Raw genomic sequence first — 17,319 nt, forward strand, 5'->3', positions numbered from 1 at the left:
TGCATTTAGTTGCTGTGTCTTCCCGGTCTCCCCAGGTGTGCTAGTCTCTCCCTCTGCCCTTGTTTTTCAATGACCTTCATAGTCTTAAGGACTACTGGCCAGGTATCCTATAGAATGTTCCCAATCTGGCTTTGCCTGATATTGTATCATGATTAGGCTATAGTTATGGGTTTTGGGAAAAAAATCAACTCCTCATCTTAGCATGTCAGGGATCAAATGACAGCTACCTGGCATCACTGTCCATGCTACCCTTGATCACTTGGTTAAGGTAGCATTTGCCAGATTTTTCCACTGTGAAACTATTTTTAACCCCTTTCTCTATTTTATGGAATTGAGTCACTAAGTCTAGCCTGCCCCCAAGGGAGAAGAGGAAAGGTGGGAATTAAGCTCCAGCTCCTGAAAGAGGAGTATGTGTGTTGTTTGGAATTCTATAAAGATTCATCTCTTCCCCCACTTTATTCAATATAATTTATGTCAGTATAGACTCATGGATATTTATTTCATACTTTGAGTCATATTCAATACTTGGTTATTTATTTTGTTTCTCAGAATACCCCATCTTTGAGAACTGAGAGAAGTTTTTTAACAAGAATTAAAAAGAATTTTTTGGCAATATTTAAGTAGCACTATAATATTTAGCTTTGTATTTCACTGCAAAGCCATTATGAACTGTCCAGAAAGCTCTAGAAAGGCGAGGAGCCATGATTTCTTGGAGTGGTTACGTTCTGCTTTTCTGACTGTTGCCTTTGCAGTTACAATCCCAGTGTACCCAAGCAGAGGGTGCTGAGGCTGACAAAGATGGTGCTGGTGCTGGTGGCTGTCTTTGTCCTGAGCGCTGCCCCCTATCACCTGCTGCAACTGGTGAACTTACAGATGGAGCAGCCCACGCTGGCCTTCTACGTGGGCTACTATCTCTCCATCTGTCTCAGCTACGCCAGCAGCAGCATCAACCCTTTCCTCTACATCCTGCTGAGTGGCAACTTTCGGAAACGTCTGCCTCAAGTTCAAAGGAGGGTGACTGAAAAGGAAACCGACATATGGAAAACACCTGAAATCGGGCTGTTAGGAAAATCCACAAATCACCAGGACTGTGTATGTCGCTGATATCATTAGAAAGGGCAGACGGACCAGTCTGCTTGCGCCAATTCTTCTTATGTATGTGTGATTCTTAGCCGCATGGAACAGAAGTTTAACCGTTCGAATGCAATGAATTTAATGTGCTAACTTTAGCAAATGTAAAATGTTGATTTGTGTTGTGGATAGGGAGTGGGATCGTCTGAGATGCCCAAACTTCGTGGTTGTACATGTTATTTCAGCATGTTATAAACAAGTCCCTAGTGAAAGTGGCCGTCCATGACCCTTGACTCAAAACTCACCCAGGAACCTGACCTTGCCCGCCACACCATGGCCTCCCAGTAACAGTGGCCTACAGGTTCCTAGGAGGGGACCATATCACAGAGAGGTTTGAAATTTGGCCTTTTTTAATCCACAAAAATGGCAATTTTATATGTTCCAATCTAATACTTATATAACTAGGCCCCACCTTTAGAGTGACAGTTACCATCAATTGCACACGTGCAATGAGCATGAGATTGCATGTAACAAAGCCGTGGGGAAATCTCTGTTTCCTAAGGCTCAGGAAAGATAAGTGAGAGGCCGAATGCTCCGTTTCCCCCTGCCAGCGGCACTGAAATCTGGGTCTCCTTTTTTGTCTTTTCTACTGTGCCCCTTTGACAAGTTCTTATGCTGCTGCAGGGAGCCAGCAGCGTGGACTTTCCTTTGCTTTCTCTCCTACAGCCCAGCAAGAAAAGAACTGAAGCCTGAAAGAAATGAGGTGATGATTTCAGCATATTCTTTGGGACTTAGCTTGTTCTCCTACCTGCTAACTGAAGAAACCAGTGTCAGCATTTTGATAATAGTACCTCACTTCAGGAATTTAAACATTGTTAACAAGCAGTCCCTTTCGGTTACCATAGCTGTTTGTTCAAGGGTAGAAAAAGTAATGAGCCCTCACATTCATAAGTAGTCATTGCATCTATCTTTTCCTCTTTTGGATTGTATAAAACATGCTCTTTGATATAGTCAGGGGAAAAAATGCTTTTAAAGCCTGTTTTCTCAAGAAAAACAACTGTCACTATTTTGTCTGTGGATGGAATCTGTAAACCTCTCTCCTTCATCTAAATACATAAGATTGCTTGCTTAATGAACAACTGAAACCGATTTTCAATCAGCTGTTTGTAGAAAAAGAGTCACCAAGACCAGCTTTTTCCATGACTTAATCTCCATTTTCATATAGTATTTCAATTGTATTTGAATCAACCAAAACACACGACTTGTGACCCCATGCACTTCACCTGAGATGTTGTAGGCACTATTTTGGAACCAGGTAGTATCTAAATGCACATCTGGATGAATGGTCAGGAGAATGAGAGGAGAACGACAAACTAAATGGGACGTATCCTTTCCAGAGCTGAGGTCTGCAAACCTACACACAGGCTGGATGCTCCTTTAATGTCACAATCAAAACCTGTGTCACTTCACAGCCGCAGTTTGAGGCCTTCCTTCTCCCTCTTCTAAGGTGCATCAGTCAAAACTCAGTGAGTAGCAGTGACTTCTAAACACCCAGCACAGTGGGTCAGAAACATGTTACTGCTTAAAAATTGAAAAAAAAAAAATTGTTTGCATCCATTGTCTTTTTAAATACAGAAAATATTGTGATTTTGAAAATGTAATTGTTTTTAAACCAACAGACATTTTTCTAATAGTTCTCAAATAATTGGTCAGTGAACTATTTTAATTTATATTTATTAAGAGCTATATAAAAGCTTTAGCATTTAGGCAAAGTAGAAAATAAAAAAGGTGACTATTGGATTTATTTTTGTGCCTTTATATAGCTTTTCTATGCAGAAGCGTATTTACAGAGGTGGTTTGACAGAAATTCACTCTGTGCTTTCTGCATTTGGCAATGATAGGCATGAACGTTTACCTTCGAGTGAAGTTAATGATCATTTCCACATATCTAATGGATACTTGGGTATTTGTCATCATGTGAAATCACAATTGTATCCCTCCTTTATGCTTATTCAATTTTAGACGCCTGATTTAAACTCTGATCACCAATTAACATATATGAATGAGTAAAACTGCTTGCATATTAATTGACTTCTGGCCTGTAACTTCTACATTGATGGTTTTCTTGTATAGTGGATTTCATATTTTCTGTATACTAATAGTTTCTCCTGAAAAAAGACCAAAGATTTTTGGAATTAGTCAAATGTGTCCTAAATGTGGCCAATAGTTTGAAGGTGCTGATTATCATACCGGATGCTCAGAAATTGAGGCTCTTGTATTTGAAGTTCCAGGAATTGGTGCTTATCGTGGGTTATAATGCCATAAGGTCATGAAACCTTGGATCTTAAAGATATTTTAAGAATATAAGTGTTAAAAATGAAAAAAATGAACAACAAGTAGATCAAATTTTTAACACAGTCCAGTGTGTGTCCGGAGTCCCACATCTAATGAGCAGCTAGAAACCAGCCCTGAGTTTTCTACTGAACCATAGTCCCTGCCTTGTGAGACAGGAGAAAAAACTAGTGAGAAAATTACAGGTGAAACTTAAAGCCTGTAACTTGAAAGTGTTTAGTGAGTAAAGTAATATTGTCTGATCATACTTTATAGGTTGCCAAATTTAAAAAAGAATAGCTGACTCTTATAATTTGCTTGGATTTCTTATTAAGATGGCAGAGATTAATTTTCCATTCACATCAAAGAGTTCCATGAAATCAGCCTAAAGCAAAATGGAAAAATTTACAATTTATTTTTCTGTCCCCAGTATTTTGTTGACACCTCTTTGCAAAAATTTAGCTCATTACATAGACAGTCTCCTCTCACCTAAAGCCAGCAACAGTTTTACAGTTACAACTCCTGTATGATCCCAATCTCGCTGGGATAGCATAAAATTTCTTCCTTTGCTTTTTTAGCAGTTAGCCCAAATGTAGCTGCAGTCCACTCAAAGACCATGTTTAAGTGGTCTCTTGATCTCTGGCATTTGTAGGTATACCATTTATCATATATTAAGAGAACATTCTATGTCCAATGTAGCGTGCTCAATCTAAGAATTTTTTTTTTAATGCCTAAGACATGGTCCCATTTCAAGAACTGAAAATCCAGGGTCTCCTCTGCTTCCAATAGATCAGCTGTACCTACTTCAATGTACCAGAGAACCATCTACAGTGCTTTTTCCATTCTAAAATAACTTAATAACTGATTTAATTTAATAACTGCTTTGAGGAAACAAAAACACAATATTCACCATTCATGTTAACAGTGTGATATACCCTAATTTCAGAAGCACATATGGAAAAATGCTTATCACAGAATTGAAGGGGGAAAAATAGTATAGACAGCTCATGACTGCATTTCCTTCTAAGATTAAATGTACTCATCTCTGTCACCCCATGAAAGGATTCTTCATTGAATGATTCCATTGCTACCAATAAATTGAATTGAATTGAATTGAATTGAATCGAATTGAATTGTTAAATTCAAACAAAAAATGAATCATACCAAAGGGTTAAAACTGATTAAACATCTCACAAAATGTTTTACTTTTTTTCAGGTACAGGATTGATTAAAAATGTGAATAATTTTGAAATAACTATATCACAATTGCAGGCAAAACCACAAAAACTTGCTACCTTAACAACTGAAAAACTTGTATTTTTAAAATGTTTGAAAAACCTTGTATCCTGAAAATAAAGCCTTGAGCTTTTTAGGGGTGAAAAGCGTTATTCCAGGGGCCCAGCGAGGTGGCTCATGCCTATAATCCTAGCACTTGGGAGGCCAAGGTGGGTGGATTGCCTGAGCTCATGAGTTCAAGACCAATCTGAGCCAGAGCAAGACCCCCATCTCTAAAACATAGCCAGGCATTGTGGCGGGCACCTATAGTCCCAGCTACTCAGGAGCTGAGGCAAGAGAATCACTTGAGCCCAAGAGTTTGAGGTTGCTGTGAGCTAGGATGCCATAGCAGTCTACTGAGGGTAACAAAGTGAGACTCTGTCTCAAAAAAAAAGAAAGAAAGAAAAAAAGCTTTATTCCACCATTACTGGGAATGTAACTCTGGGACATTACTTCAAAGGTATTGCCTTCTATCAGAAACCTATTTGAAAGTATAAAGTAGCACCCTAATCAAAAGTATAAAAAAACATACTCAACATGGTTGTTCAGAGAATGCAGTTGGTTCTTGCAGTACATTAAATAAAATGTGTTCTTCTTAATGTACACAACTGAATATATTTGCTATTTCTCTGAAAAACATTCAAGGCAAATGTCTAATAGATAGACATCACTAATAGATATAATTAATACTGACTGCTATTTAATAATGGCTATCTAAAATGTCTTAAGTAGGTTTGTTTAACTGACTACATTCTTTCCAGGAAGAGGAAATAAGGCCCAGGGTTCTTCTCAGCTTTCAATACTGCTTAGAAAACGGAGAAATTCCTGGTGTCAGTGGCCGTGGTTTAAGCTCCAGCCTGGTCAGTTACTAGATGGGAGAGCTGGGTAGAAACCATTAACCAAACTATTTAACTTTTTAGACTATGAGCCCAACGAGGGTAAATGGGCAACCCCAAATCACATAGTTTTTTACTGTCAAAACAACAGCACAATTTTAGAGCTCCTGACTCTTAGGCCTTCCCCCCTTCCCCACTTCCCCCCATATCCTTCTCTCCCCCAGGCTGTTCTCAGAAAGTAGGGCACTGTGGGTTCCATGCCAAGAGGTTTGGTTTACGGATGCAATGAGAAACTCTCTGAGGACAGCAGTATCATAATCAGATTTGTGTTCTTGGAAGTAGCTGATATTAGAGTGTTGATGAAAAAATGGGAGGCGTCTGAGGCTTAAAAAGCGGTAGGGTATCACAATGGTCCAGGTAAGAGGAAACGATGATTTCCACCAGCACAATGACGATAAAGTTGCATACATTTAGCTCCCATTTGTTGAGTGCATACAGTGTAGCAGGCATTGTGCATAATCTCATATAATCCTCACACCAACCTTCAGAGTTACACACTATTGTTTTTCCCATTATTTTTTTTTAGAAGAAAGATTTTTATTGGTGGGGGAGGGAGGCTGCAGAGCAGCACCAAGGAGGAGAGAAAAGAGAAGACAAAAGAGGAGAAAGGGGAGAAGAGAAGAGAGAGGGGAGAGCAGAGAAGAGAGAGGGGGAAAATGGGGAGAGAGTGTGTTTCCCATTTTATACATGAGTAATCCAGGGCTCGGAAAGGTTAAGTAACCTGTTTACAGTTACTCAGATAGTAAGGGACAGACTCAGGATTCAAGTGTCCCTCTGATACTTTTATCCCCTATGCCAATGCTTCTCAAAATTCAGTGGATGCATGTCACCTGGGGATATGGTTAAAATACAGATTCTGAATTAGTAGGTCTGGGGTACAGTCTGAGATTCTGCATTTCACCAGCTCTCAGGTGGTGCTGCTGCTGCTGGTCCATGAACTACATTTTAAGCTACAAGGAGTGCCCAGGGAAATAGAAGGAAGGAAAGAAATTGCAGAAACCTTCCCAAATAAAGTTGCTTATATGGAGTGAGGAGGACAGAAAGAGAGGAAGTGATTTTGAGGTTTCTAGCCAATGGAAAAGGTACTGATTGACATAAGACCCCACAAGGAGAACCAGCTACCATCTATATTCATTAAAAGGAGTTTCTGTCCCTTTGTTCCGAAATCAATAATTAAAAGAAAAGGAACTGAACCCACGACTTTTAGTGATTATCAACATTAGGCTACTAGTAGAAGTTAACAGTGCGTACACAGCTACTTGTTTATTCATCTCTATTGTTTATTAGCAACTCACCCACATGATAATTTCTCTAGTTTCATAAAATCATTATCAACTCTCTCTAGTTTTGTACCATTACTTAAGATCGATGTTGAGATGAAAAAGTACAATACAGACATCAGGGACTAATTACTGCATGGAGAGAACAGAGAAGTGGAAGAGAGGAGAAAACCACAGCAACCTGGGTTTGCATCCTCCACTGCTGCCTACTACCCAAAAGATGTTGGGCAGCTTCTGTAACTGCTCTGACCTCTGTTCCCCATCTATAAAGTAAGGACGATAATATCACCTATTTCAAACTGTTTCTTTAAGACATAAATTCTTGAAACACTTTGAACACTGCCTCGGTAGTGTAAATACCCAGTTCACTTAGTAGCACCATCATCTTCATTATCATCAAGATGTCTTGCAGCTTTGACCTTTGTCTAACCACTGTAGGATGCACCATGTAGGCAACCCCATCTAGCCTGCTGGAGGTTGAGAGGCCACATGGGGGAGAACTGAGGCCCCTGAGATAGTCCAACACCACTGCCATACACATGAGTGAGACCATCTGGACCTGAGTGAGTGACCCACGTATAACCAGCAAAGGAACCATCCAACCAATCCAGAATTGTAAGGAATAATAAATTGTTGTTTTAAATCACAAGCTTTAGGGTGATTTGTACTGAAGCAATAGATAACCAAAATGGTCTTTGTGATCAAGAAAAGGAAAAGTCGTCAGTCTCCAAGGCAGTTGTAATGCATCTCGACTCATTCATTCATTCCTGTGTTCTATCATATTCCATGAGAATATGCTAGATGCTCAGCAAATACTTATAGAATATTTATTGAATGAATATAAAATATAAGTTTCAGATCTACTTGGTGAAAAAACATTTTCCTGCCCTTATGGAGTTAATAGTCTGGTTGGTATTAAAAACACTAACACACGGATAAGTCTATGATTGTAAGTTGTAAAAGGTGCCCCTAGGAGAGGATAACAGAGGCAAATCTTGGCTACATTGGGCAGTTTTTCATCAGTGCTAAGAGCAGCTGTGTAATAAATTCACTTCCAGCAATTTTATTCTAGAAGAGTTAGCTACCGCATCAAATTCAAAATGTTTGAAGTATGTAGAAACTGTTGTTCTATCTCTTTTCTATTTAAAAGGGTATATATAAATAAACTGTCTACAGAGATGGGGAAAACAGATGGATTTGAAAATTCAAGCTCACACTGAATGTAATTAACTTGGAAAAGGAGAGAAACCAATGATGTCTGACATCGTAGGGGCCGGGAGGCAGGCAAAGGGCTAACTTATTTTTAACACCACAGTAGTCTCAGCAGTAAGAAAAATTCAAACTTGATTAAAGTCTCCAAAGAGGTGAAAGAGCAGATGAAGAGCAGGAAAAATGTGGCTACTGGAGAGTAATTAACATTTTGACCCAGTTGCTAGCCTCAGTAGGTGTTTGCTGCTTTTCTACAGAAATCAGGATTCCTGGGTCTTTGTAAAGAAGAAGGTCTCCCTAAAGCATTCTGGGGGTGTTTACCACTTGATGCTGAAAGAGGTACACCTGCGAAGAGCTTCTTCAGCAGAAATGGAGGGCTGCCGTCTGCTGTCTGCACAGAGGGGGACTGATTTACACGTTCGAAAGGAGCACTCTGGGGTAATTGGAGCAGTGGGATAACAAGATGGCATTGGGTCTTGAGGAAAAGAATACTTTGAGGCTTGAAGACAGTCACGTCCCAGGTCATGGGAATTGAGACTTAAATGTAGCCCAATATATTTAAGATATATTAAATCTATTTCATATAAGATATATTAATACACATTTATATTTCCCAAGACCGTTCCTCTACTGATCCTACAATTTGGCCAGTCCTATGCCTGGGATAAACATTCACAAATCCATGCTTTTTATGGGTCTTTTCTACCACGTGGAATGCCCTTTTCCCCTCCACCAAACAAACTCCTGCACATTAGATCCAATTTAAATATTCCATCCATCCCCTTCCCCAAGCAAGCCAAGTTAGCCACCTCTCATTAGTACTTACACAGTAATTTGGGGTTCTCTTTTATAGCAGAGCCAGCCATATCATATGTATACCTGGTTTACCTTCTCCATGATAAGCTCCTCAAATCCAGCAGGTACCTGGCTCTGCTTTGTAGGAGTGGCGCCTAAGTACCCATCACATAATAGGTGGTCATAAAGCAATTGACGGAATGCATAAGTGAAAGAATTGATGAGAAAGGAAGGGAGGCAAAGAAGACTCCAGGAGATACTGGCATTTCTGGGTCTGTTGGTTTCCATGTGTTGTGTATATATTTATACTCATATTTACATCCAAATTCAAGGTTCAATATGGGTATGGAAAGATATCCACCTAGAAAAATGAATAGATTTTCCTCATAAACTGTACAAAAAACTTATCATTCAGATGCTGTACGAATCTCATTAAACCTCATCTCTTCATTCCTTTATTCTAAATGTGGTGTACAGCACTCACATACGCCTTTTCTACTACTATCCCCACAGGCATATTGCCTTTATTTGGGTTTTAGCTACAGTTTTCTAAAAGGCAACTCTTTAAGATTTAATATGAAAAATATGAATTAGTGAGATAAAAAAAAAAGATTTAATATGGCTTCACATGCCTGACTGTGAATCTATGAGAAAGGTATTTAATAAATAATACAAGAGCTTAACTTAAAGCCTGCCCATGTAAACCAGTTTCTAAACTTCAAAAAAACCTAGTGCATTTTTAGAACATTTGAAAGTTCAGAGAACAACCTTTCCAAAATATATGATTAGAGATCAAGCAGAAAATACTCATTTCTGCCTTCTTTGTTTTTAATGAGTCAAATTCTCATTATCAAATTCTCTGATAATTCTTCCTTATCGGGCTAAATAACTACAGATTCTCAAGACAGCTGTTTCTACTGGGTGTCTTCTCTACATGAATACTTTCTATCTTGCTTCCATAGAATTATTAAAATTAGATGGGCATTTGAAAAACAAATATATTTCTGAAGTCAAAATGTGTTTTTAAATAATATTTATTTTTGCCTCTGAGTTTATAAAAGGTATAAAGATGTTCAGTATAGAAAATTTAGAAAACACATAAGTAATATGGCCATGATGGAGAACAGCATGGAGGTCCCTCAAAAAACAGCAATGGAGTTGCCATACGATCCAGCAATCTCCTGCGGGGCATTTATCCAGGGGAAAGGGTATCAGTGTACCCAAGAGACATTTTCACCCCGTGCCTTATTGTCAAAGGTTTGACAACAGATGGGTGGATATTCTATATGCACAATGGAATATTATTCAGCTATTAAAAAAAGAATGAAATCTGGTCATTCACAGCAACGTGGATGGAACTGGAGGATACTGAGTGAAATAAGCCAGGAAGAGAAAATTTAAAACCACATGTTCTCACACATGTGTGAAAGCTAAACAAAGTTGATTTCATAAAAGTAAAAAGTAGAACAGAGTATACTAGAGGATGGGGAGGTAAGGGAAAAGGATAGGGAAAGATTTGTTAAAGGATTTAAAATTACAGCTAGATAAGAAGAAATAAATTCTAGTGTTCTATACCACTGTAGTGATGAGAGTTAACAGTAATATATTGCATAGTTTCAAATAGCTGGAAAGAGGATATTGAATCTTCCTGACACAAAGAAATACTAAATCCCTGAAGTACTGGCTATGCTTATTACACTAATCTGATTTCAGTACCTTATGTGTATCAAAATATCACTATGTACCTCATAAATATTCACAAAAATTATGGATCTTTTTCCTCTTATGTGGGCCTGTAATTGTTCATCTGCTAGTTTCAAATTAGTATGGGAAAATAGGGTGTTTGCTTTCCCATTCTTGAGATACTTCACTAGGGAGAATGTTCTTCAACATTATCTAGGTAAATACAAAAGATATTAAGTCTCCATCTCTTTTATGGAGACTCTCAATAGTATTCCATGGAATAAATATACAACAGTTGATTGATCCATTTATGCATTGATGGGCACTTGGGTTGTTTCCACATTCATGCAATTGTGAATTGAGCTGCTATAAACATTCTAGTGCAAATGTCCTTATGGCAAAATGATTTTTCTTCTGGGTAGATACCTAGTAATGAGATTATGGGATCAAATGGAAGGTCTACTTTTAGCTTTTTGAAAATTCTCCATACTTTTTTCCAAAAAGGCTGTATTAGTTTGCAATCCCACCCACAGATCCCTTCTCTCCACACCCACACCAGCATCTGTGGATTTGGGACCTTGTGATGTGAGTTATTCTCTGCTGTTAGGTAACATCTCAAGGTGGTTTTGATTTGCATTTGTCCACTGCTTAGGAAAGATGAGCATTTAAAAAAAACAAAACTCAAAAAAAAAAAAAATGGAAAAATAATCTTTCCTAATTCAGCAACCTGAGATAATCATTGCTAACATTTTATTATAATGATATTTCATTACACAGATAATAAAAATAGAAAATGTATATGTACAAAAGCAAAAAATAATAATGAAAATCACAATGTTTTTATATTGTTTCTTTCTAAGAATATATGTTATTTTAACACAATTTGGACCATGGTATATATTTTTAAATAGAATTAGATTACTCCTGGGGTGGTTTTTCTTTTTTTTTGAGGTTATAACTAAAACTGCAATGGATATTTTTCATGTAAGTTATTTGTCTGAGTTTTTCACTACTTATTGGGAATAGATTCATAGAAGAATTATTAAATCAAAGAGTACATATTTTTAAAACTTCTTAATGCTTGTTACCAAGATACTTTCTGGAAAATTTGTCACCTTGTCACCATGAAATCACCTACCTGCAACAGATAACAGAATATTTCCCATCCCCCCAATACTCTTCAGTATTACTATTTTTCTTCTGTCCTAATATGACAGGTCACAATTATTTCTCAATAATGATGTTCATTTCTTTGATTTCTAAGTAAAATTATGCATTTTCACACGTTAATTGTCCATTTATATTTCATTTGTTGTGAATCAAGCTCCTGGAAGACAGGGTTTTTGTTTTTCCTAAAACCCTCTGAGTCTGTCCTATAATAAATCACTCAATAACTATTAGAGGTAAAAATGGTAGTTCCATATACTTCAGACTTTTTTACATTTTTTAATGTTTTTCTCATTGATTTTAAGTTCATGCACTACATGTTTGTCATAATCATTTTCCCTCGACTTCTCATTTTCCTTCTAATCTTATTTATGGTTTTCTTTGATGAACAGTATTGATTTTTTTCTTTCTTTTTTTTTTTTTTGTCAGTTTTTGCCCAGGGCTGGGTTTGAACCCACCACCTCTGGCATATGGGGCCAGCATCCTACTCCTTTGAGCCACAGGTGCTGTAGTCAGATCCATTGGTTTTATTTCCTTATGGCTTTTCCTATTTTGTTTTTGTGCTTTATGAACTCCTTTCTAGTCATTCTAAGATGATTTTAAGTATAAATATAATTTACAGTTATTTTTGGGCAGAGAGGGTACTTATTACTTCTGTTGGTGTGTTTAATTTGCACAAAGAGATTTATTGCCTCCTGAGAATTACTTAGGGACTGACTGGTGTGTTCTGGCAGTCCTCAAGAAGTGAGGATGGGAAACATTGGAGAGGAAATGTTTTTCTTTACAAGAAATCTCTTTTTTAAATTGATGTACAATAAATATATATAGTCTCAGGGTACATGTGATAATTTAATACATTTGTATAATTTGTAGACAGCAAAAAAGTATACTCGAGATGTCTATCACCTTAAATATTTGTCTTGTTAAAATGCTAGACACGTTCCAATGCTTCTCTTCTCTTCTTGGATTGTGTGGTAGTTATATTTGTAGTTTTTTGAGGAACCTCCACACTGTTCTCAATAGTGGTTGTACTAATTTACATTTCTACTAATAATGTACAAGTGTTACCCTTTCTTCACATCCTCCCCAGCATCCATTATTGCCTGTCTTTTGATAAAGAGCTATTTTAACTGGAGTGACATAATACCTCATTGTAATTTTGATTTGGATTTCTTTGATGATTAGTGATCATCAAAGTGAGAATTTTTTCGTATACCTGCTGGCCATTTGTATATTCTTCTCTTGAGAAATATCTATTCAGATCTTTTACTCATGTTTAAGTCAGATTATTTGGTATTTTGCTATTGAGTTGCTTGAGCATTTTACATATTCTGGTATTCATCTTTTGTTAGATGAGTAGGTTGCAAATATTTTCTTCTAATTTGCAGGTTAGGGCTTAATTTTTCTGTTTTATTGATTGTTTCCTTTACTGTGTTGAAGCTTTTTAGCTTGATGTAATCCCAGTTGTTGATTTTTGCCTAGGTTGCCTGTGCTTTTGAGGTCTTACCAAAAAAAACAAAACAAAACAAAACTTTGCCTAAACCAATGTCCTCAAAGCATTTTCCCAGTGTTTTCTTCTAAATAATTTCATAGTTTCAGGTCTTGGGTACCTTGTCATTTCTTTACTGTGTTACAAGTATTCTTAATCTGGGCAAATCCTTTGAGCCTATAATATTCAATGTGCACTTTTCTTGGTAGAGTCTGAAAGGACCTGTGCTGCCCAATGGTTAAGAATCATTAAAAATTCTCTCTTTTTTTTTTTATTGTTGGGGATTCATTGAGGGTACAAAGACCCAGATTACATTGATTGCTTGTGTCAGATAAAGACTCCTCCCTCCCCCATAATAGTCTTCTACCCAAATTATTTAAGGAATTTTCATTTATGATGCTATCTGGATTCTGCAGTCTTTTTTTTTTTTTTTTTTTTTTGAGACAGAGCCTCAAGCTGTCCCCCTGGGTAGAGTGCTGTGGCATCACAACTCACAGCAACCTCCAACTCCTGGGCTCAAGCGAGTCTCCTGCCTCCGCCTCCCAAGTAGCTGGGACCACAGGCGCCCGCCACAATGCCTGGCTATTTCTTGGTTACAGCCATCATTGTTGTTTGGCGGGCCAAGGCTGGATTCGAACCTGCCACCTTGGGTGTACATGGCTGGCGCCTTAGCCACTTGAGCCACAAGCGCTGAGCCAGATTCCGTAGTCTTTAAACTTTAATGATTTTTCTGCAAAGGTAAATTTTCACACCTCTAGAAATGGAGAAAAGTAAGGCTAAGGATTAGTGACTGAAGTTTTTAATCTGAAGAACAAATTCAACACAAGCTTTTCTGAAGTTGCTTCCATACTGAATCTGCACTTTGCCAGTGATAGATTACAGCATTAGGTGCTAACTTTACATGGATGCCAGACATGCCATTGAAAATTCAACAGATCCTAAGGCTAAATATGTCAGTCTTTTCACATAATTTAGACTCATAGACTTTCCCAATTGGAAATTCTCCTCTCCACAGTGTCTCCCACAAGCAGTTACCAAGATCTCGACTTAACATTTCTAGGGATGGGGAACTATTTCCTTCTTGAGACAGTTCATGGCAGAATTCCCCCCTCTAGTCTTTACTTCATGAAGATCTAAATTTTCCCCTTATCTTCCTAAAACAACAGGGCCCAGATAATCAGACACACACCTGCAGGAAATCTGCTGAAACAACTTTTCAGGGTTTTTAAATAAATGAGCTGAGACATAATCAAAACAGCATGTCACCACTCTGTACAGATTCATGCTGAAAGGTTTATGAAACAGTGTGAGGTTTTGAATACAGAGTACTCTTTAAATATGAAAGCAGAATTTAAGTTATAAAAATCATATAGTGCAGTATGAGCTATACTGATTTTTAGACTTCCTAACTTGGGGAAGCAGGGATAGTAGTTAATATATAGGAGGTCACTAAGTTATAAGGTCAGGCTGTTTCCACAAAACCAGCCAGACATTTTGACAAAGCAAAGTGTGCAGAAATATTCTCTATTTTTACTTAATTAAATACCCCAATGTCGACACAGGCAAATATTGAATGCAGTGTGGGGCTTCCCAACACCAGAGAGTGACAGAAAACAGACTGTAAATTAGATTTCCTGTAGAACAATGGAAGGGAGACTAGAACAGAGTGTGCAGTTATCTTCCAGCACAGATATGCACATGAATGCAAAAACTACATGAAATTACTTCAGTCACTTTCAACACTCACTTGAAGAACAATCTTATTTGTAAAAAATAGCATATGGACCAGGTAAGGGAATTAGAATACTAACTTTTATGCCACTCAAAGTAGTAGAGAGGAAAGTTCAATTAGAAACCCCACGGGGGAAGCAGCGCTTAATTAGGGTGAACTCAGAGGTTGCTTGTTATAAACTTTTACCACCACCAGGCCCCTAAAGAAGAAAAAATGTGCTCTAGTTAACCACTTTTCTAAGTCTTGTGCCTTGAGTTCCTATTTTGAATAAGTTATACATAAAGTTGGGACATGGAGTTTTTTAATGTTTATCTATTTATTTAGAAAATGTGCTAATAGCATTTTTCAAGCTATAGGTTGCTACCAGAAAGACACAAAACGAACTTAGTGGCATTAAGTTAGATGCTCTCTTTTCTTTGTTTCCTTAACTAATAGAACATAGCAGAGTTGCATATGCAATATATGCTTTTTTTTTCTTTGCAGTTGTCACTGTTGTTTAGCTGGCCCAGGTAGGATTCAAACCAGCCACTCTTGATGCATGTGGCCAGTGCCATAACCACTGTGCTGCGGGTGCTGAGCCAGTATGCAGTATATGTTTGTGTGTGTGACATGCACTGACACAGACTTGTATGTGTTATAAAATATATTTCTTGCTCTAGGTCAAAGTCAAATACATTTGAAAGACTTTCTTCTATGTGGAGAAAGATTAGATAGACAGGCAGATTCTAATTTCTCTCTATGTTCCTATCACCAAAAGCCAGACATGATAATATTTTTCTAAAAAGTCTTTCCTACAATGTGCTATCAAAGAATATTTTTAATTACTTCACTAATCTTCACAATTCTTCTGTGAGAACTGAGCATATATTAAATGATGCTGTCAACTTTACCTCAAGAGAATGGACTTGTACAGATAGTAACTGCCAGCTTTTATTTGCCAAAGCAAAGATTTTTTTCAAGAACATAGAAGAATTTCTAGAACATAGAAGATTTCACAGTGGTGACTAAGAATGAAATGTCAGTAGTGATTTATTTCTGATGAAAACATCTTAGACCCTAGGTCAAAGTACAGACTTGGAAAACATAAAACACCATCTATGTAACATGCCTTTTTAACTTTCTTCTCTCTGGAGGCACGTCGTAGTTATCTGTGGGTAGACTATCTGCACTATGAATTATTGTGTAAAACTCCCACACAAATTAGGCATCTCTACATATTTCCCATTCCCATAGTCCTTTTGTGGCTGGAATTTCTAAGACGAGTCCTTGGTCTAGGGGTTTGAAGAATGAAACCACAGACCATGCAGAGAAGTGACAGGATAAAGTTTATTGACAGGGAGAAAAATTGATAAGCATTATAAGCAAAAGAGGGCAAACAGAAGAGGGGGAATAGAACCTCTGGCAGCAAAGGGGGGGAATCCCAGTAGGAAGCCCCCAGGTCTTTAGTCCAGGGGGGTTTAAATGCTTCTTTTCCTATCCTGTGGGCAAGGGGTCTTGGGGAAAATGTGTCACAATTGTCCAGAGGTCTGCAAGCTGAAAATAATCCTAAAATTAGCACAGGATGGGATCCTTACAATTTTTGCCTCAGGGAAGGAAAGGTGAGTGCTCTCTACTCAAAGAAGAGATGCCCAGAACTGGCTGGTATGTTCATGACCTTGCTAGAGCCTAGAGGGTGTGACCCCGAAAGGACAGCCTGTTTGTGCCCAGAGATGGGAATCTGATTTCTGAGCTCACCCAGCCCTAGAAAATAGGGAAGTCCCTGTCCAGCCCTGAGTGGGAGATACCTGTATCACTTTTGCCTCTGACTCAGATATAGAAGGCTAAATGCTTGCCTAAACTACAGCTGGGAATCCAATCTCCTTGACAACTGTGTCTTACTTGCCTAATTGAACCTCTGATACGAGCCAAGCCCTCTTCCAACCCTACCATGTACCTGTCCACCCTTAGTAAATAGCTTTCTGCCAAACCCTGCACCCACTCTCTCTTACCATCCTCTTTGCTTATATCACTTTGTCTCACCAATAAATTCCAGCACATCACTGCCAAGAATTTGACTGTGAAGTTTCACAGTAAGTTATAAACTTCATGGGATGACTATGAGATTCTAGTACAGTAAACTCTGTCTTTAATCTTGGCCCAAATACAGCTGGAACTTTTTCTCAGAATGTATAGATACTCTGATAATTCTTAGGAGACCTAGTGCAAAAAAATTGCTATGAGCATTTGACTATGGCAGCAGGCTTAGAAACAGAATTAAACATACCTGACTCTTTTTCACGATTCCCTCAATTGCAATGAACCCTCAAGGCTACAACAACTCCACTGATTGCACAAAAGAAAGAACCTCTTAACAGATCTAAATGGTAAAAATAGATAGATCATATAACAGAA

General features: G+C 37.9%; 1 protein-coding gene across 1 annotated transcript in view; it reads left to right on the top strand.

Annotated features, from left to right (window-relative positions):
* Positions 1–1,226, top strand: part of MCHR2 (melanin concentrating hormone receptor 2) — a 24,132-nt gene extending 22,906 nt beyond the window's left edge. Inside the window, exon 5 of the mRNA XM_003798208.1 lies at positions 753–1,226. Coding sequence (XP_003798256.1) covers positions 753–1,104 — 352 coding nt within the window. The 3' untranslated portion in view covers positions 1,105–1,226. The remainder of the gene's footprint in view (positions 1–752) is intronic.
* Positions 1,227–17,319: the final 16,093 nt, after the last annotated feature.

Source organism: Otolemur garnettii, unplaced genomic scaffold, assembly GCF_000181295.1.
Source record: "Otolemur garnettii isolate 467f Iridium unplaced genomic scaffold, OtoGar3 scaffold00132, whole genome shotgun sequence".
In the NCBI taxonomy this organism is placed as follows: Eukaryota; Metazoa; Chordata; class Mammalia; order Primates; family Galagidae; genus Otolemur; species Otolemur garnettii.